Source organism: Marmota flaviventris, chromosome 10, assembly GCF_047511675.1.
Source record: "Marmota flaviventris isolate mMarFla1 chromosome 10, mMarFla1.hap1, whole genome shotgun sequence".
Lineage (NCBI taxonomy): Eukaryota > Metazoa > Chordata > Mammalia > Rodentia > Sciuridae > Marmota > Marmota flaviventris.
Window position 1 is genome coordinate 14,669,063 of NC_092507.1, and position 22,266 is coordinate 14,691,328.

General features: G+C 46.0%; 1 protein-coding gene across 4 annotated transcripts in view; it reads right to left on the reverse strand.

Annotated features, from left to right (window-relative positions):
* The window catches only part of LOC114094146 (group IIC secretory phospholipase A2), a 67,494-nt gene that overhangs the window by 39,705 nt on the left and 5,523 nt on the right, over positions 1–22,266 (reverse strand). Inside the window, exons 1-2 of one of the 4 annotated variants that reach the window (XR_011708772.1) lie at positions 16,666–16,742; positions 14,327–14,433 (exon numbers count right to left, since the gene is read on the reverse strand). The exons of 2 other annotated variants lie outside the window; for them this stretch is intronic. Coding sequence is in view for 1 of the 2 variants with exons in the window: in XM_071617419.1 (XP_071473520.1) it covers positions 14,327–14,433 (107 nt within the window). In the remaining variant the exon portion in view is untranslated. Of the gene's footprint in view, positions 1–14,326; positions 14,434–16,665; positions 16,743–22,266 lie in introns of those variants that run through there. One more of the 4 variants, XM_071617419.1, reaches the window with a different exon arrangement.

Below are 22,266 nucleotides of genomic sequence, written 5' to 3' on the forward strand. Positions count from 1 at the left end.
CACAGAAATCAAGGTGGTTTTTTTTTTGTTTTGTTTTGTTTTTAAGGTCTTTGGTAAATGCTCTTTGACTATCCAAAATGTCTTTTGAATATTTACCATGCTTAAAGAAAAAGTTCTTCATTAATTGATGAGGTGGCCTTTCTTTGAGGATTTTCATTTCTACCCAACCGGGGAAATGACTCTAACATTTAATGAGGTGGTCTGTGGCTTTTACAGGGTGCTCATTAGTCACACTTCTCAATTCCTAGTCTAAAAAAGACATTAGACTCCTACAGGCACACAATGAATTCCTTCACCCCTAGCATTTACCCCTCCATAATGAGTCCTGGAGAAGGCCCTGGAAGCTGCTTCATGCCAAGCATTTACCAAATGGAACAATATGGGCGGGTCGGGGGACAGTGTGAGCTTCGGCTAGTTCCACTGGTCAGAAATGAATCGAAGCAGGATTCTCCAGTATTCACTTAGGAAGACCACTCAGCTGGCAGAGGGAGGCAAGACCAGAAGGCTCCTAGACAACGGCCTTTGCAAATTTCTCATGGACCATTTTAAGAAACGTCCGAGGGCTCACTGTGAGCAGGTGTTTCTCATGGATGGAGGTTTGTGTTGCTAAGTTGAGGAGGACAGTTCTTTGTTCTTTTATGAAAAAAATCAGCAGAAAGTCTCACCATCAGTAGGGCCATATGCCAGAGCATTTCCCCATGGGCAGGGCCTGAGACAGGAAGGATCTGGGGGTTCAGCCAACACTCCCATATAATCCAGAGGCCAAAATGTGTCAGCAAGGGAAAGAGCCTTTGGGCAGAGATGTACTGGGGTGCGGACCAGAGCACCGAGTGTCTGAAGAACTTCCAAATGGTAACCCGCATCCTGGGGAGCCCTGGATATTTAGGAGACACAGTTTCCTCCTGTAGAAGCAGAGTCAGGAACCACATAGCAAAATGCCTGTCAGGGTTCTGTGGCTCTGGTCTCTTAAGGAAAGTAGCCTCTACCAAGTTTCACAGTCACAGAAGCTCCACATTTTCTTAGAACAAGGTTGGCAACTAGACCCCAGAAATACATTTTCATTAGTACAACTGCCCTGTCAGACCAGGGCTTTGTCAGAAAACAATCCAGACATGCTGTGGCGTGGGGAGAGACCCAAGCCTCAGGGCCTTTGCTCCAGCCTTGGCTATCCTGGGCACACTCAGCAAATGCAAGCCCCAAGCCTCTGTTTCCTTATTCACAAAGCACAGACATTAACTAACCTGCCCTGCCTACTTCCTAAAACCTTTCTGAGGAGCAAAGGAAGAGTAAATGTGGGAGCCTGCAGGAGCCTGCCCCATGCCAAGTGAGGAGACTGATGGTCACAGTGGCTCTCACCAAACTGAGCCTCCACATATGAGCACCTACCGGCTTTGGGGCTCAGTTTCCCAACCAACCACCTCTGACCCCCAGATCTTCTCCTTCTCCTTGGTCAAATTCCTGACAGAATAGTGTGTAACGCCTAGATGTTGATCAATTTCCAATACCCCAGAAACCTGTCTACAACTGGTAAAATCTTTACAAGTACCATAGCATCGTTGCTGAAAAGGGTGCTCTCAGAAAAAAATAAGCAAACAAAAAAGAATCTACCAGACCTGTGCCAAAAAATATTGTGTCCTCAAAACATAGAGTACAATGTGGGTACACTACCTAGAACCTAGGCCCAGCCTCTGAGGCAGATGATAAAGCTAGTCCCTTTATCATCAACCAGAAGGTCAAAGGTAGAAGGGCCTGAACTTTTTTTTTTTTTTTTTTTTTTTGAGGGTAAATGGAAGCCAAGACCAGCTGTCTCAGAAAGCAAGGGGGGTTGCAGGGCAACCAGGTGGTCATCTGCCCAAATATAGAAAGAAAACCTTTACCTAGATTCTCTTTCCAGAAGGGATTCACATTTTGCACTTGCAAAACTACTTCCTGGCTGAGAGCTGACCTACATCGCTGTCCCTGCCCACACTGGTAATTGTCCACCACGGGGTGCCTGTTCTTTGGCCACCATCCTTTTGCGGTTTTCCGGCCTGTTAATTGGTTTCCAGTGGTTCTGTTGCACCAGCTGAACTGAATCCCTCCCTGTGATCTGTGCACTGCTTCCTTGAGCATGCTCAAGGGAACAGATGCCCCCAAAGGCAGCTCAGTGACCCTAAAGAAGCATTCCACCCATAAAAACCACTTGGAAGAAAGGGTCAATTAACTGTTCTTGAAAAATGTTAGTGACCACACGGAAATGGAGAGGGAAGGCACACAGGTAATAAGGAAGACAGGTGAGTCAGGCTGACAGACAGAGCTCTGCCTTCTTTCTTTCTTAAGACCAAGGAATAATCAAAGCTGAAAAGAATCCTGAGGGTGGAGAGGGGAACTGGCTGGAATGTTCCACATAAGGAGGAGCAGGGAGCTCTACCCTCTTGGATGAAAAGCCCAGGACTGCGCTCTAAATGGATAGTCGCAGCTCTGTGTGCTCACAGGTGACCAAGTCCAATCTTTTCACTGAAGGGACGAGCAGATTGGATCAGAGAGGGAGCCGAGACTTTGCTGTTTGGTAGAAGCATCTAGGTGAGCTCTTAGACTTCCTGACTCCCCAGCCAAAGTTATTTCCACTCATTACATGAATGCCATGGAGGCTGACTCTGGAGCTGCACACGAGAAGGAATTTTTATCGATTTTAGCCACACCTATATCCTGAGCACCTTGGAAAGTGACTGGCCACAGAAAGAACTCGATAAATACCTTCTGGAAGACTAAAAGCCACATTTAGCTTCCCTTTCCCCTCGAGGGGTCGTGGGCCTGAGGTATATTCCCATGGTTTTAGGGCTTTGCCTGTAGGTGTTGACCAGGGGCCCTCTCTACATGCTGACCGCAGCCTGGGTGTCACAGGTGGGAGGGAGGCTGACAAGATGATCTGGGAGGCTGCTTGTCACCGTGAAGATTGTCAACATAAAGGTGGGGGAGAGAAGGACATGGGAATCTGGGACTTGTTCAAAGGTCTTGAAACAAGAAGAATTTGGTGGCGAAAGAAGAAAAGCCAGATCCTGTGGAGCAAATACAGGGTTAACAACGTCAAGATCAAGGCCAGGCCAGCAAAGGAGGTAGGTGCTCTGGCAGGTGCGACTGGACAGAGACAGCACAGTTCAGGACACAGAAGAACAAGCTGAGGGCCCTGCCGGAAAGGAGAGAAAAAGGCTTGTCACAGACTTCTGATGAATGATCACAGAGATTTCAGGGCACGCTGGCTTTGATGACACACTGCTGGATCTCACTGATGCATTTGGTGCCTGGTCTCTGGTTAGATGTGCACCCCAATAATAACCGCGTTCCTGTTGGGATATGTGGTCTGCAGAATGAAGATGTTCCTCACAACTCCTTTTCCAGGATGTGTTGGGCTGGAAAGCAGGCCTGTCTGCGCATCCGCATCTCAACAGACTCCCAGACGCTGCATCCAAGCCTGGTTCCAAACAAGCATGCTGGAGGAGAATGAATTTTGGGGCGCAGGCCAGCGACCATGGAGAGGTGAAAGGAGCAGGTGAAAGGGAAGTTGGCTGGGGCGGGCTTTCTGGCCGGGGGCTGCCTGGCAGCAGGCTTTGTTGTTTGGAGAACAGAGAGAACATTCTGCTTGGGGCAAACCAGGCCGAGGAGATGCTACACTGTGACTCAGCCCTGGGCATTAAAGGTTTTGTCCAGTGTTGGCCAGTTTGGGACATTGCAGTCCACAAAAGTCCCTGAGTCAGATTCTCTAGGTTAGAAAAACAAAGGGCATAAAACTTCTCTGAACTCTAATTAGCTTTTTGAAAAATGAAATCAAAGGAGTGAGTTGAAAGGTCACAGCCCGCCCTTGCACTCACACCCACGGCTTTAGGCTCTGCAAGCCATCCCGTGTTGAAAGAAGGATGGGCTGTCTGTCCTTCCTGCTGGGACACAGGCCAGGAGTCAAGGGAAGGGCCAGCCTCTGAAGGCAGAGGATGCTGTCGTAGGATCGCCACGGGAAACCAGGCTAAGATTCGCCCCAAGAACAGCCATATGTTTCACGTCAACATTTTGGATTTTATTTTGAAGGAATGAGCTAGGCAATGGCTTTAACCTTTCCCTCCACCCCTCCAGCTGACACTGAATAATGCAGTGTGATTTCCCCCTTCGCAATCCTGGGTAATAGTCTACTCGGAGCTCGTGTCTTTTAGCCATAGATTGGCTGAAAGGCTTGAGAGCCACGCAGATCCTCATGGAAGTCTAGTTAAATCAAGGCCACAGAGTATCTAGAGAGTGGAAAACAGGGTGCTGGCCCCCCACCCCTTGTTTGGGATCTGGGAAGATATGCACTTGCAGAACAGGAGCTCAGAGTTGCAGGGGTTTCGAAGAGAGAGAGGAGGTAGGGCCGAGACGAGAGGCTCAAATTTTGCTGAGCTGGGGAGAGGGGCCAGGAGAGGCTGGCTGGCATCCCACAAGCTCTTTCCCTCCTCCACCCTCACGCACCCTCTGTGGCACCTCCTGCTCCCCACCCCAGCATCCTTCCTGCGGGCTTATCTTCTGCTGAGTCTCAGGACTGGAAGGAGGGGGCCCTATGCCCATGACCATGGCCTTCTGTAGGCCAGTAGAGACTGACAACTCTTCTTCAGGCTCCAGTGCCAGAATATGTTCTCCTCCACTTCTGCTGAGGTCCGAAATGCCATGCAACTGAAATCAGAAACTTTTTCACCTTCTGCTTTCCTTACCTACCTCAAATGCTGAACCAAGGTTCAGTTCATGGGACTCTGTAGCATCAGAACTGCCACTGGCTGGCTGTGTGACATTCAGGAAATCCATTTTCTTTTCTGGGTTTGCTTGGGTGTTGAATGAGGACAGTTGATGCAGTCCATTTCAATGGTTCTCCACTAATTTAAAAAAAAAAAAGAGCAACGATGGGCTTTCTCTTCTTCCCACTAGATGGCGCTGTGTCCCCAACTGCAGCAGGCAGTGCCTGGAGCAGTGGCAGGGTTGCTTCCATGGCTGCAGTGTAAGCAGGAAGGCTTCTGCTCACCCAGGGCCAGGCTGGGACGGTGCAACTGGGCTCTGGAGATCAAATCATGGCAGAACAGGAAATGGTCAGGAGCTCAATTTTATTTTAAAAGAGCAAGATTGGGCAGGCAGACCCTTGATCCTAAACAACAGTATCACCTGTGTTTCCACATGGCTACTCTGTCACCAGGACAAGAGCCCAGAGGGTTCTGGCCCTGAGTGGGCTGGGTCTCCACGTCCAGTTCTACATTCCACAAGGTCAGCCTCACAGAATCAAAGGCTCTGAAGCAACACCAGAGCCCTCGGCTGCAGGATCTCTGCCACACATCTCCGACGGGTAGCAAGGCAGGCCTGTCTGTGACGGTCACCTTTCCTCATCTCAATGTCAAAGTTGTTTAATTCAACAAGACGGATATAGCTTCTACAGTCTCAAAGGTTGTTTTTGTTGTTGTTGTTGTTTTAAAGAAAAGGCCAAGTAGTTCAACAAATGTTCCAGAAAAAAACAGGTTCTAAAATGTAGTCAGTAAGCCCTTTTTCAAGTATTTGAGATAATATAGTATTCACTTAAAATGCTTATAGTCTTTTGTGGGGGAAAAGATACAGAATAAAAGCTGTTAAATGTTGTATACAGGTGGATAAATATTAGAGGGTGAATAACAAGGAGAAATTGTTTGGTTTGTGGCATTTGTGTAACTATGGATGATTTTTTCCTTCTTAGAGTGTTTTCAGTTTTTCTCGGATGTTTGCAAAATATCAATAGCAAGTCTATAATGGCCAGGACATACTAACTTCTCAAAGCCTTCCTGTATTTTCCTAAAAATGTGTTTCTGTTTTAAAAGCCTCTCCTAAATGCTGAAAGTTCCATGAGTTCTTGAGTTATTTTAAAGTTTCCCTTTCTGAACCTCACCACTGATGTTCTTCCAATTGATTTTTAAGTACAATGTTTTAGCTATATCAGAATATTTTTTCTTCTCTCTTTAAGTTGGAGGCAAAACAATATTTAAAAACGTTTCATAAAGAATTAATCTATAGCCAGGCATGGTGGCCCACACCTGTAATCCCAGGAGGCTGAGGCAGGAGGATCATGAGTTCAAAGCCAGCCTCAGCAACTTAGTGAGGCACTTAGCAAAACTCAGAGAGACCCTATTTCTAATAAAATTTATATTAAAAAGGGGAAGGATAGGATGTGGCTCAGTGGTTAAGCACCCCTAGGTTCAATCTTCAGTACCAAGAAAAAAAGAATTAATCTATAACCTCACCACTATAAAATAGTCACATTCGCCCTGCATGTGCCTATCTGGATGCTGGCTCTGTAGGTATTTTTATAGAGTTGTAATCATAGAGTGCATGTTATCTTATAGAAGACTTCTTTTTGTTAAAGACCCTCCAACATTTTATCCAATATCTAGTTGACATACTTCAAATGCCAAAAGTGTCAATACCTCATCCAAAGAACCTGCAGAATGACATTTAATTAAAAGTTAAAATGGTCCTGGGGAATTACATTACTTAACATGAGCTACTTAGTTTTCAGGAACCAAGTAAGTACCTGTGGATTTTGACTGGTACTAATGAACTCTGAGGCACCCACACGTATGATTCAGCAATCCTCAGCTTCTCTGGACTCCTCTGTGCTCCTCTGGGCAGCTCTGTCTAGCCCTTTTGAAGTTCTGCCTCACAGAGCTTCTCATTTACCTGTGTGTGGTGGGGCTGGGCAGCATCTCCTTAACTTTCTACCCTGGCCCATTGCTGAGCACAGCACCCTGCTCACCACACTGGGTGTGTTAATGAATGAGAGATTCCCAGGAGGGCATCTTCTATCAGAGATGGCAGGAACTGGGTTCCTTGGGTTGGGGTTGTGGCTCAGTGCTACAGGCTTGCCTACTACATACAAGGCCCTGGATTTGATTCCCAGCACCACACAAAAAGAAAGAGAAAAAATGTTTAAAAAGAAAGAAAAAAAAAAAAAAGAAGAAACCATACTTATTGAAAGAAGGTAAGAAATAAAAAGGCACCATCCCCCAATTCCCAGTGTTAAGGAAGAAGGCAGTTTGACCAGAACCAAGATTTGGCCCTCCATCTCCTAGTGGGCAAGAAGAAATGGCACTTACCACCAAAATCACACAGGTTTGTGCACACCATTAATTGCCCTGTCCTTCCACCAACTCAATGATATCCTTCACTGGTCCACGCACATTTAGAGAATCCCCAACAGCTCCTCTTCCCAGGGTGGTGCTGCGTGTTCGCTCACCCACGCGACAGGCAGCCTCCAGCTGTCAAGCCTTGAGCAGGAGTGATATCAATTAACTCATGGCAGGAGAGAGACAGGGGAGTCACTTTCAGACCAAATGTATTTGGGGCTAGACAAAGAGGTTCAGAAATCACTTTACAGCACAGTAGTTTTGCTTTAACTACCTACTGAACAAGTCAAGATCAGGGCTGATGTTTAATTAAAACAAATACAAAATAAACTACTGTTGCATCCTTGTATTCTGCTCAGAAAAGCCTTGCAGATACCAGTAATGAGACATGGCAGGCCAGTAATTAAAATGTAGGCTTTCCTTTCATGCCAGCACAGGGTAAGAATGGGCAAGACTTGCTAAAATACTTCTGTGTGATGGTAATTACTCGATATTTCTCTACAAGGTTATATTAAAGCATTCCATGCAACTCTAGATTCCAGGACAAAAGAAATACCTTTTAATAAAGCTTGGTGACATCAACATCTATTTATACCCCGCCTTGACTCAGAAAGGATTAGAGGTAGACAACGACGACAAGAAGAATGGAAATAGCTTCCATTTGTGTATGACTATTACATGCCCAGACACTGCACAGCAGGTGTTTTATTTACATTGTCTATAATTTTACAGAAGTCCCTCCGAGAGAGATTATTAGGGAGGCAACAGGTACAGAGGCTGAAAACTTAGGCCCTAGAGCCAGACTGTCTGGCTTCACTCCTGGCTTTGTTACTGACTAGCCATAAGATGTGGGCAAAAACCCGGCCTCTCTGTGGCTCAGTTTACCATCTGTATAATGGACATATTTGTAATGACTTCAAAGAGTTGGGGAATAAATGGGACCATCCATGTAAAATGTTGAGAATGGTGCCTAGCACATAGGAATGGCTCGGATAAGGTCATAGGGTGGCAGAGACACTTGGGGGTCACCTAGTGGCCCATGTACGTTCCTAAACTTCCAATCCCCTTGAAGCTAGGCAGAGCCATATGACTGGTTGGAGTCAATGAAATATTAGTAGAGGTGACATGTCATTTCTGGACACAAAATTTAAGAGCCAGTGTATGACCCTTTTAACACTCCCTTCCTTGCCTCATTATAACCCTAGATGCCACATGTTGAGAGAGTGGCAACAGTAGAGAGAAGACACCTGCACTCCAAAGTCCCCAGATGCAGGAAGGCCCAAATGATGCACATCAGATTTTTTTAAGGGGAAAAAAAACAATTTGTGCTGTACTAAGCTCATAATATTTTTAGCTTTACTTGTTACTGCAGCACAGCATACCCTCCCCTGACTAGTGCAGCTGCTATTATATCATTCTTATTACCTTATTTTTACAGTTGGAGGAGCAAGCAGCTAAAGGGAGACCTTCCATTCAACCTGCCCAGTTATCTGTTTACTCTAAACAGAGCATCACCACATTAATCATTGCTTGTCCCTTTTTTTTAAAATCCCTGCACACTTTTTCAGTGCTATGAAAAAGAAAGAAAAAGTTCAGCCTTCATTAATCACTGATAAAAATATCAGAGATACTGACTGTTGGGGACTCTGTATATTTACATAGAAATGAGACTGTTGCCATCTGGTAGAAGTACATGAGAAAACTTGGAGGGAGAGAAGATTAGAATTCTTCTATCTTCTTAAGGGGTGTAGACCCTGAAAATTGAGTTATCACAGGTAGGCTGGGATGCGAAAGACACCAAGGCACATAGAAAAACCAGGAAATGGGGTTGAGGATTCACACAAGAGGGGCTACAATGTGACTGTCACAGGGAGTGAGAAGGTCCATGGATCAGTTAGGGAATTCAGCAAGCAGGGAGTCCCTTGGCTGTGAACAGCCTTTCACCTACCCTGTTTCCTCCAGTCCAATGTGTGATAGTTCAGGGTCTCCTTCCCCTTCTCTAATATCCTCTGAAGGAATAATGTTCTATGTTAAACCAAAAATCTCTAGAACATCCTCCACCCTAACAAGGCAAGGAGTGTGCGTTTCAACAGCAGGCCAGCTCCCTGTTCACCTGAGTTTCCTCTTGGAGAGGCAGTGGACTCCACACCATTTCCAAGGTTCCTGATGGCTGTCAGTGAATGAGGAATGGGAGCACCATGTCCTTACCTGGACCCCGATGTCACAGCCTAAACACATCACAGAGACAAAATGCAGTGCTCATTCTCTGCCCCCTCCTTTTTAATCCATAAAATCGTTACAATGCCTGCTGCCTATCACACAGGGACAGTATGCAAATGAGCTCAGGTGCTATAAAATGCTCCAGAAACCTCCCACAACATGTTATATAAGAGCTAAACATTAATATCCAACAGCCGCCACTCAAGGCCAATTTCTAATTTGAAGGTTCTATCACTATCAACATCCCGGAACCTACAAGATTTTGTCTGTGCGTTTGTTAAATAACTTTTACCTAAATTTAAGTAATTTATGTGTTCTGTGAAAAATTAGAAAACATGGGGAAATATAAAGCATAAAATAAAAATCACAGTCCCACGCCCAAGCGACAACTTGGGTACAATAATCAGCTTAGTAATTTTCCTTTCATCTTTTCCTCTGTATATCTTTTTTGCTCTGAGTCAAGAACAAGCTCAACACATGGTTTGATGCCCTACTTTAACATCACATTAAGAACATTTTCCCACATCTTCTACTCCAAAATACAGTTTTTAGTGGCTCTATAAAACACCTATCTTATGGGGTACTCTGATCTGAACCACATCCTCATTGCTGGACACTGTAAGCATTTCCCAAGTTTTCTTCTTATGGGGAAGGCTGAGCTTAATTTCCTCAGCTTTTTGGTGTTCCTGATTATTTCCTTAGAGTATACTCTCATGTGCAATGACATGAGAATTTTGTTTTGTACCCAAACAAAAACTTAAATTCTGCAAATTCTCAGTTCTGCACAAAAGATAAAAAGAATCAGTCATGGTAGTTGGTATTGCCAATGGCCTAACTCAAGAAGCACAGCGCCTGCAGGGAAGGCCTGGAAATAGAAAAGTAACAGCTTCCAGTATAAAGATATAAAGAAAGAGAAACTCTAAGGTTGCTCTTAAACCAGGGTTAAAACACTGTTATGTGCCACCACTTAACCAGAAGGCCATTTAATCAAGACCAGACATTAGTTTAAAAAGTGTAATATTGCTATTCAAGAAAAGAAATCTGGCCACCCACACCCTCCTGTAATTCAAAAGGCTCTCTAAAAAGCACACATTGCCTACAGACACAGGCTGACAGACACAAAGAGCTTTGAAGTTTAACCTTTCTGTGTCCTCCCTCTGAAAGCAGAGCTCTGGGGACACTCAGCTCTCCCCCAAACAGTTGCCAAGGATACCCTGAGTAGCTACGGAATCAAGACTAGATTTGTCCAAGAGTCACCATTAGTTAAGCATTTTTTTTCTTTTTATTTTGACAAGTTAATACATATTTTTCAAACACAAAATACATAAAGCAATCGAGGCTTCATTCTTTGGATGTGTTCATCTACAAGTAAATACTTCCCCCCAAGAATCTATCTTTCAAAGAGACCTTCCCATCAATAAGCATCACAATAGCAATACTGACAAAATCATAATTAGAGCAACACACCATTTATTTGCACCAGACACCCGGTGCTGTGAAGATGGTGGAGAGATGGACCAATCCTAACACTCTGGATGTGCTACCAGGCTTAGAATCAGCAAAACGGTAACGGTCTCACCTAAAAGCCATTGGTTTATTAACAACAGATGTTTATTAGGAAACTGCCTAGGCTGAGCGTTCTGCAGGGGGGCTTAACAGACACTTTCACTAGTCCTCACAACTGCCCTAAGAAAGAAGCATCATGGTAGCCCCATTTCACACAGGAGGAAACTGAGGCTCGCAGAGGTTAGGAGACAGACCGAGAGTGGGGCTTGAATGCAGGCTCAAGTGCCTAGCTTGCCTTTCCCATTGCCTTTTCCACCTCCTCAACAAAGTTGGTAGGAGATGACAGTTCTTGGTCCAAAGCCGGGGGCCAAGATAGCAGAAGAAAAACTCCAAGAGGAAACCGAGGCTGATGCTGGGAGATGGTAAGTGGAAGGCAGAAGTGAGCGGAGAGACGCGAGGCCCTTCAGCCCGTTCCTTTTATATCAAGGGTCACTGCACTGCCATCAAGAATGCGAAAGAGGAGTGTGTGGGCCTGTACTCGGGAGGACGGCTCTTCAGAAACCCTCTCCAACCACTCCTCAGAAAAAGAACCGCTGTTCTGTTGCCAGGGAAGAGGCCAGTTTTACTCCCCCAAGGAATTTCCTAACCCTTCTCTGCACAGAGAAAGCCCCAGAAGCCTCTATGCTGGAACTGCACTTGGGCCAGAGCCTGTAAGAGGTGAAAAACAAGCACTTCTACTAGGAAATGTGAGCAATGGCCTTTCAAAGGTGAGAATCAGAAGTTAAGGAGCCAGCACCGTGACAGGTGGTGAGGACAAGGAGGAGAGAGAGTCACACTTCTACTTATAAAAGCAACTCCAAAGAAAGTAGCTTTGCGCAGTGGGTCTGGTGGGTGATGCTGAGATGGCACCATTTAAGCCAGCGAGAGCCACCTACAGCTTACAGGGAGGGAGGTTTCTCGCACATTTGCATATTTACTCAGGGCTGAGAATGCTTCTTTTGGGCTCCTGAGCACTGAAGACCCATCTGAGAAAACTGGACCGGAAGTCCAGATTCTAGAACCAGTTCTGCCAGCAAGGAGCAGGAGGGCACCCTCACCCCCGGGCACAGGAAGGAAGGACAAGAGGCCACTGGAGGTCTTTTCCAGTTTAACTCGATGTGATTTAATTCAACTTAGCCACCATTGTGGACACATACACAGTGCCAGGCGCTATCCTGGCTGAGATTTAAAAGTCTGGATCCTGCCCTCAGAAACTCAAAGTTCAGCAGGGGGAAGGGTGTGTAAACAGATGGTCCCAGTAGTTAGTGTGACCAGTGCATGTTTAAGGGGACACGCAGCCCCCGGGAGGCGTGATCAGTGTAGAACTGTGGGCATAGAACGGTTCATGAAATAAACGTCCAAGCTGGAGATGGAAGGATCCTGAAGCACTAACTGGTGGGGGCTGGGGCACAGGTGTCTTAAGTGGCTCCCAGATGCTTTCCAACCTCCAACACCAAGGCGCTTTGGTTGGTTTGTGGGGCAACACGTGAAGCAGCCTTAGAGCAGAGCCTGTGACCATCGTGCTGGGAGGAGCCCAGACCCAGCAGGCCAAGTGGGCTTCCTCTAGGGCAGGGCTGTTCCTGTGTCCTTCCCAGAGTGGGGCGGAGGCAGAGCGGAAGGCCAAGCAAGAGGGCTCCATCTCAGCCTCCACCCTTCCAGGTGTCACCTGCAGAAGGCTTTATTTTCAGAGGGGTTGTCGCTACACGTTTTTGAAAGCCACATGGTCGGTGCTAAGTGCTTATCCACTCACAGCCATCTCTTAGCTCACAAAACTTTGACTATAAGAAGCATCTATGTGTCTGCTCTTGTCTCTGGCAGCAGCTTCTTGGTCTCCTAGTCTACTCCTGATTCATCATCTTCTAAAAGACCATTAAATGCTGGATGCTTCGGGGGTCTGCTTGGGTTTGAGCTGCTGCTCAGTCTCCCCTCTGTCTAAGGGGAGTTCCTGGAGCCTAGGTTTACAGCCCACCTGTTTGGCCAGGAACCCCACCTCTGCAGCTCTGTGGGGCTCTATAACCAGCCATCCCACAGTCCTCTGTGACATCACTAATTGATTCCTCAAGTTCAATATGGCCAAAACTTCAACTCCTCATTGCCCATCCCAGCTCAATTCTCCTCTCTCCACCTCTGCTACACACAGGAAATGGTCCCACCATAAACTTGGTTGCTCAAGTCACACCTTTAGAAGCTACTCCTGACTCCTCCTCCTTCCTGGCTCCAACACTCCATCGGCCACCAGTTCCCTCTCTCCTGGCTTGTTTTTATCTTCTACAGCTCTCTTGAGCCACCCACCTCTCCATTCCCACCATTGGCAGTGAGACCCTCTAGGATGATCCCCACCTCCCACCCAGACTCCTAAAAACCTTCTCTCCACACAGCTGCTGGGATATTTCAAGAATACAAATCTGATCATAAAAAATCCTCTGCTTAAATCTTTTAATGGCTTCCCATTCCCTTAGGATCCAAAATCCTTCAAGTGGCTTGAAAGCTGTGAGTGACTGGGCACCTCTCCAGCCTCAATCATGAAACCCTTCCCTCCTTGCTGCTCCAACACCACGCAGGACTTTTCTTAGTTTCTAGAACAATACATGCTGTCTTCCTCCTGCTCACGTCCCATGCACCAGGCCTGCTGTGCCTCCCTTGCCCAGGCACCTCTTCTTTGACCTTTATTCTCAGTGTGGACTTACTCCTCAGGAAATCTGCAGTGTCCATGTGGGACATGCCTGCAGGGCCCAGAACTGATCCTCCGTAGCCCTGGCACACTGGATTATTTACAATTCTTTGTTCAGTGTCTGTCTTCCAAAGAGTCAAGCTTTCTCCCCTGCCCTACCACCCATGCTCAGCACAGAGCCCAGCACACACAGAGGTGTGCAGAATGCATTTTTTAAGTGTTGAAGCTGCCTCTATACACTTGCGCCACTTCCTGGCACCTGCACGCCTCCCCTGCCCTCAGGTCCCAGCTACCTTGTCTGCCTGTTCTCCCTTTCCCTTGTCTCAGTTTTCTTCCCATCACCAGGCCCTACTCTTCTATCTGCAGGTGGGCAAGGTGACCAAAGCCTAGAGCGCAACCTCATGTCCTGCTGAGCGATGTCTACTATGTCAGAATACACTACTATTGTAATTTCTGCAAAAATAATAATCAAAACCTAGAGTTCTACGTCTAGAGACCAGCATTCAGGTTAGAAAAAAAAGCTGGGGAGGGGATATTATTTCAAATATCTGTTTGGTTTCAATGGTCACTGCTACATTTTCAGATAGATAAATATATACACACTATGGGAGATGTGCTGGTCAAATAATTCAGCTTAGTCGGGATTTATAGCTATTATCTCAGAAGCTCAGAGCTCAGGAAGGGGGATCACTGGGCAGCAGAATCCCCTTACAAGGGTAAGCTGCATATGCATCAGGCACAAAGAAAGACAAACCTTGCTTTCCAAAGTACGAAGGCGTCCCTCTTGCTGCAGTTCAGCCTCTTGCTGGCACAGGCAATGTGACCAACGTGAACGACAGAGTTTGATTTGTTCAGCAAAGCCTATTTCAAAGCAATTAAAAAGAGCGTGTCATCTCCTGTCCAAGGCACAAATAAAAGGCCCCGGATGCTTTCTCCTTTTAAAATTGATCCAGGCTGTCAGCTACTTCATTAGCAAGCTGATTAGATTCTAATTAGCACCCTAATTAAGTGCTTCTAAATCAGAACCCGAGAAGGGTGTGAACTGGGAAGGACGGGTAGGGGCAAGATGGCCAGGTCCACTTGCAAGATATTTCCATGGGTTTCTTCACTGCAGGCAGGATCCAGACTTTATTCCTGCAGGTGGGTTTCCATAGGAAAGAAATCCTATGAACATTTTATTTCTGAAGCAAATGGTTCAGCCCCTTATTTAGAAAGTCTGAGCAGAAAAGTACAAAGAATTGCTTGCTTAAGAACAACACTGGAGAATATTTGACAGGTAGGAATAAAGGGAGAAAGCAAAATTGATGCTTTGGGCTGTATCTGTCCTCAGATGTACTCTAGAATGACTTTCTTTGACCTTATGAAACCCTGGGACTCCAGGGAACCAAGAAGAATCTTGGAAAAGTTCCTCAAATCTGAGGTTCATGGAAACCCAGCATCATCCCTTGCAAACCACGATGAGACCAACATAGGTCCTACCCCACACTCCACTTTAAAAGTGCCTCATTTTTGATATGTTTATTGAGGTGGTGGTGGTTGTTTATCAGCGACATGTTACTTTCAACTGCCAATATGAACAGTTGCAACCACACAGCTGAGATGACTGGGATTACAGCCAGTCAGAGACCCACAAAAGTCCAACACAAAGCCTTGGGAATTTTATTCTTTAAAGCCCAAAAGACCACAATTCAGCTGTTCAGATTTTTTTTTAATCAAGCATAGAGCAAAGGAAACATCTTCATTTCTTTCCTAAATTCTCTTCTTCAAAACAATTTCTCCTTTTCCTATCTTTGTAGCCATTATAAGAAGGCATCAAATAAGAAGTCGTGCAGTGTAGGCTCTTATGAAAGCAAGAACTGTCCATGCCCAGAGATGAAAGGATCGCCCTGGCTGGCAACGCAGGCCTTATCTTAGCACCCAAATCTTATACCTCGCCCCGCCTCCAGAGTTTTCTAAGCTCACAAGGTTGATTGTAAGTAGGTTCACTTCATGTAGCCACAAAGGATTGAACCATAGATGGTATGGAAAGGAATAGCTAGAACTGAAGCGCTGCAAAAGTTTTCTGAATTAAAAGGATGGGGTTTATCATAAAACTTTCACTGCTTTGACATGAACAGATCAAGATCATTACTTTGGTATATCTTACTCACAACCGCGTAGCATTGACCATACACACCACGAGGGTAAGAACAGAAATTGAAGTTGATTATAGAGCTACGAAAAGTTACTCCTCGACAGGCTAGCTCTTCCAACAGGGTGGGATTCGCACCAAGGGCCTTGGGCGGCAGCAACCTGAACAGTCTTAGGAAGGGTCTACCGTTCCATCTGCAAAATGGGGACAGCACTCTATCCTTACAGAGCCTTGGTGACCATTAAAGAGAAACATGTGTCAGGTCCTGAGCACTTGGCAATAACTAATGTTTGCTCCCTCCTCTTCCTTCTCTCTTCACGGTTTTCTGTTTAATCTTTTCCTCTCACAGTCCCATTCCCTCTTCTTCTCCTAAAGCACATTTTTAGAACTGTGGAGCCAGAAACTATTTTCCTTGATTTGGATGCCAAACAACTGAATCCAAAACAGACATTAGTAGAATTTCTTCCTCCCTCCCTCCTTCCCCCTCCTTTTCTTCCTTCCCTTTCTTTTCCCTCCCTCTCTCCCTCCCTCCCTTCCGTTCTTCCTTCCTCCTTTTCCGGTACTAGGGATTGAACCCAGGATTGCTCTACCACTGAGCTATGTCCCTCGTTCATTTTAACAATTTTGTTTTGAGTCAGGACCTTGATAAATTGCCCAGGTTGGCCTTGAACTTGCAATTCTGCCTAAGCCTCCCACGTAGCTAGAATGCTTTTTTAATAAAAAAAAAAAAATACATAATAATTGTACTTATTTATGCGGTACAGTGTGATATTTGGATACATGTCTACAATGTATGATGACCAAATTAGGGTAATAAGCATATCCACCACTGAAAACACTTATTTCTTTGGAACAAAATCCTCTTCTAGCTATTTTGAAATACATGGTAAATGATTAACTGTCACCACCCTGCTGAGCTTTGGAACGATAGAATTTACTCCTATTTAACTGTAATTTTGTACCTGCTGGAACTTCTTGGATCTTGATTGTCCCCCAAAGGCACATGTAGTAAAGGGTTGGTTCTCCTCCTGTGGTGCTGTTGGGAGGTGGCACCTTTAGGAGGTGGGGCCTAGTGGGAGGAAGTGAGGACACTGGGGTGTGCCCTAGATGGAGCTATTGGGACTGGTCCCGCCTCTCCTTTCCTTCCTGGCCTGCTTGAGGTGTTCAGGCTTCTTCTCCCAAGTGTTCCAATGTGGTACAGACAAACAGGACCAAGTGACCATGAACTGAAACCTCTGACACAGGGAGCTAAAGTGAGCCTTTTCCCTTGCTGATCACCTCAGTATTTTGTTACAGTAATGTAAGCTGACTAACACAGTCGCACATAATGTCCATGGATTTTAAGGTTTCCTAGAAATCTTATGATGCTTGTATAAACAACTGAGATTTAGGGACCTTATCGAAACAGTCTAAAAAACTGAAGAGAACAATCATGTGTCCTCATTATTCTGGAACTTGACGCGGCCTCTTGTCTTAGAACCTCATACAGTAGATTCCCATCTCCCCCACCCCCTGCATCATCAGCCTTGACAATAGCACAATTACCAGACAGGCGGGTGCCCTTCCTCAAGGGCATAAGTTACAAACAAAATGACTAACATGATTCAAAAGCTCTGACAGGCTGACTTTTGGAGCAGCCCAAATGGGAATCGCTGAGGGTATTCATGCAAATGACAAGTCTGCTGGTCCCCCTCACAGACTGCACTGCGTCACTTAACAAGTACACGCATCCACCAAGGGCAGCTCACTGAAGGGGGAGAGCGTGGAGGAAGAAAAGGCGGTGGGAGAGGAGAGGGACAGAAGGGGAAGTGTGTTTACAGTTACAGGAAGGAGAGGGGAAGGAGTCAGCCAAGCTGAGGAAGGATGTTGAGAAAAGTAGGTGAGCCAGGACTGTGGGATTCCAAGGAAACCCAAAAAACTGGGAATGGAGAAGCGGGTGTTCAGCAGTCCGGGCTCCTACTGATGCCCGATGCTGCTGCCTGTCACTGTGTACCAGGCTCTAGCCTAAGGGCACGACCTGAGTTATCTCCATAGGCCACAGTTTATGATAATATTATTGTGCTCATGTTACAGATAAGGTAGCTGAGCTCCACAGGTTAATCTGCAAGTCCACGGAGCTACAAGCAATGGAGTGTGGGACTCTAATCTAGGCCACGTGGCTTCTGGACCATTCTCTCCCAGCTCCTAGTAGCAGGAGGCAGGCTTGTGCACCAAACTCAGGGACACCAGGATATGTGTGGAGATGGCACCAAGGCCGGACTCTCTGCAACACGGATCCTGAGACAGATTTGCCAGAGTTTACCTGTGTGCGCCAGCCCACGCCTGTGGCAGAGGGAGGGGAAGGAGAAAATGAGCTGAGATGGAGTCATGATGGGAGCCTGGGCTGAGGCTGGAGCCTGGAGCTGCTTAGCCCTGTGGTCACGTCCCACTGAGTCAAGAGGGTTAGCGAAGGAGACTCGGCTGAACGCGGTCAGCTACCAGCACTCCCGAGGGAAGAATGTGGGCTTCAGTTCTCTTTCCCCATCTTGCCCAGATACTTACTGGCCTCCACTCATATCTTCAAGGAAATATCATTTTGGGGGGAGGGGGCTGCAAGGAGATGGAAGATATAAGGCAGCATGTATGTACCTGACTGAAGACGGGGAGGGGAAGAAAAAACCAGCAATGTTGCCAGGGACTCAGGTCTTCACTCACTGCTCAGGTCTTCAGTCAATCCTGAAAGTGATGGCTGGCACCTTCCCACTTGTCACATTACAAAACCAGGGTGTGCAGAGGGAAGTATCGCCCTTTGTTTGCCATGCTAAGGAACCTCATGGAGTAATTAGGATTTGAATTTGGGCTCTTTTTCTAGAACTCCAGTGTCTGAGACATTCTGTGTCTCCCTGGGGGCAATGTTCTCCAGCAATGACTTCAGCATGCTTGGGACAGCCTCAGGTCCATCCTCTTAGACCCGCACTCTCCATGGCAAGCCAGCCAGTAGCACTTCAAGCAGGGAGGCAACTGCACCCACTGCCAGAGCCCAGCTGCCAGAGCTGCAGGGAGCACTTGACAGCCACCTGTTAGGAGTCCCTCCTGCCCCTTCTAGGCACTTAGGTTACCATCCCCTCCCCGAGGATGTCTGGTTTTTTTGTGCGGGGTGTACCAGGGATTTAACTCAGGGTCAGTCAGCCATTGAGCCCCATCCCAACCCTATTCTGTATTTTATTTAGAGACAGGGTCTCACTGAGTCGCTTAGGGCCTTGTCGTTGCTGAGGCTGGCTTTGAACTCACAATCCTCCTGTCTCAGCCTCCTGAGCTGCTGGGATTACAGGCATGTGTCATTGCACCCAGCAGGATGTCATTTTTTCAGGCTCCGAGCTTCTCAGTCACTCAGTGAGGTCAATGGCCAATGGACTTGTAACAGAGCACTCAAGCCAACACACCTGTGCTCCTAGATAGCCCCCCCATCATCAGACCTTTTGAGGTTTGACACATTTCTCATGTTTCCTTCAAAAAGATCTCAATTCTAACTCTATCTTTTCCACTTATTTGACTGTGACCTTGGGTGAGTTACATCTCTCTCCGAGCCCACCTATGAAATGGGCTAACAATTCCAGGCCAGCTGTTGCATGGTGGCATTTCCCTCAGCAGGAAATAAAGATCTGTGGAGTCAGGTGGCAGACAGACAGGGCGCTCAGTGCAGCAAGTAAGGATGTTGTTCCTTTCCCAGTTTCTCCAGCTATTCCAGTAAGGCAAGAGGAAGCATCTGTTGGTTTTAATGCCCAGGGCCCGACACCTGGCCAATGTCCCTCATTAACTGCTCACGCCACTCGGGTCAGCATACCACCAGCTGAAACACGGCAACGTGGCTTTACTTGCATCCATTTTCCTGGGCATTTTCTTCATGTGGTCAATGATATTGGCTCAGAACACCAATGTCTAAATTTGGATGAAGCACCATTCAGAAGATTCGAGAACTCATGCCAAGTGCCTTGCACATACCAACTGTATAGTAGTACTCAAGAGACATGATTTTTTTTATTATTATTAGCCTCAGAGTTTAATTGCACAGCTCCTCGCCGCAGTACCCAAGGGCTCCAATTTCTGTCTCGTGGGGCTCTGGCACTAACAGAGTCTTTACTGCTAAAGGAGGAGAGAATGAAAAGGAAATAGATTTCAAAAGATTTGAATTGTCAGCCCCATTCCACCACTTACTAGTTGTGTAACCTTGGATAAATCAAGCAGTCTGGCCAAGTTCAAAGTCACTGTGGTAGTAGTTACCTTTATTAGGCATTTATTATATGCCAAGGAGCCATGTAAAAGGTCTGCTTACATCTCACAACCCTGTGGAGGGGGTATTATTATCCTCATTATACAGTTGGGAAATAAAACTCAGGTCACTTAAGGTATCTCAGGTCACAGAGTGGGGAATGGCAGCATTAACATTCAAATCCAGATCTTTCTGACTCCATGCCTACTTCCCAGAGTTGATATGAGAATTGAAAATAGAGAGGCAGAGCCTTCCTTCCTCATGACAGGTATGTGATAAATGGCTGTTCCTCGGTAAGTTTAGTACACTCCTGGCAGAGGCATCAAGGGGATATTATTTTTTTAAACTGGACTCAAGAGCTACACAGGAGAGAAAAAGGAACCCCTCCTGCTTTGGGGGAGTGAAGACAAGGAACACCCAGCTCCCAGCACTTACAGGACCAGAACTTGTACTTGCCTGGTGAACTGCCTGCAATCGAAGACAGCTAATGGATGAGCACAGGCGGGTGAACAAGGGCACATCAACTGCTGCCAACCACGTTTGCACTTTAAATGCTCAAGGCTGACAAGAGAGCGCTGTGGGGAAGATTACCCACCTCCAATCCAGAACAGGGGCCCCCTTGCAAAGCACAGCTGCATAGTAGTGTTGAGGAGCAGAAAAGGCTGCCTCAGAGCCCCACGTCCCAAGAGCACGACAAACACAACTGTGAAGGAGAGCTGAGAGTGGGGCAGCTCACTCTGCTGAGGAGGGGGTATTATTATCCTCACCATAAGAGCCCCCCAGAAGCACAGCAGTTCCCTGACCCAAATGAAAAAGAAGGTTCGGACTGATGATCCCCCGTTTCAGGCACTTGTATTGTGCAATCAATTACAGCATCATTATAGGGTTAAATACTTGAGATTTTTTTTAATCATTAAAAAAATGCCTTAAAAACCTCATATGCTAGTAATGATTTTCCAATTTTCTGAGAAACTAAACTCAGAGAGGAAGGAAGAACTTGTTTGGCTTGGGGAAGCACCTGGCTGTCATGGACAGGGAGCAAAGTGCTTCCCTCTGCTTTGCTAGGAAGGTAGGAGTGACAGGAGGGAGAATGACAGGACCCAAGGCTCTGTATTGGAGAAAAAGGGAAAAGGCAATCCCACATAAGCATTCATGAAATGGCTCCCTTAATTTTCAAGGACATGAGCTGATAAATGTTGATTGTACTGGCTTGTGTGTGTATTATGCAAATGAACCCAAAGGGGACAGATAATGCTTCAGGGTCACCACCTGTTATATTCTAGTACCTTGCATTTTGAAAGGGGTTAAGCATGGCTGACTTAGTCCTTAAAATACCTGAGTGGGAGTCAATAGTGTTCAACACCATTATTTCAGATCTGACTCACTGTAGGCCACATTAATTTCCTATTTACAGAAGCCACTCTCCAGCACATGATAGATCCCATTCATTCAATTTACCACCTACAGATCTGTCAGATGTTACTGATGTCCAGAGCTCTGCAAATACTAGCCTTCCCACAGACTCGAAAAAGCTGCTTTCTTTCAATTATGACCTTAAGATGGTAGCATTTGATGTTTGTCTCAATCACATGAAATTAATAGACAGGTCATGATTTGTCTATAACACTTAAAAGTGCTGGAGGTATAAAAGAAAGAAGTAGGGGGAGAAGGGAGAGAGAGAAAAAGAAACTATCAAAGTAGGTCAGTTCATCAGATGACAATCTTACCCCATGACGTGCCTCACCGGCCAATCTCCCCTCTCAGCCAAGGCCAAAACAAAACAATTCATCACCTTCACTCAAAAACACGCATTTAGGGGCTGGGAGTGTGGTACAGTAGAATGGTGCTCCTATCAGGCATAAGGCCCTGGGTTCCATCTCTGGCATTATAAAAAGCAAACACTATGTGTTAATGCCTTGTGGGTGCTCAGGGATTTTCAGAAGCTCAATGACCCAGCCAGCCCTCAAGAAATGACACTAGAAGATAGAAAATGGTCTAGAGCCTGCATTTCCTTCAGATATAAGACCACGCCATAGAAGAAATGACTATAGGCAAAAGGGAAATAAAACATTATATACATTCCTTTCTTTTATTCCCATATCCACACCCTGCTTCCCTGTAATGTAAGAGTGGAGACTCCATGGTTTTCTTGTCCAGCCAGCACTTATTTAAAAATTCAACAAAGCTATATTGTAGCACTTTTGTATTAATGTACCTCTTGGTACTGTTACAGAATGAAGTTTTCTTTTTATTTGACAAGATCACATTTAGAGGATACAAGATAAATTGAAGACAATATTTATACATCTGCCAG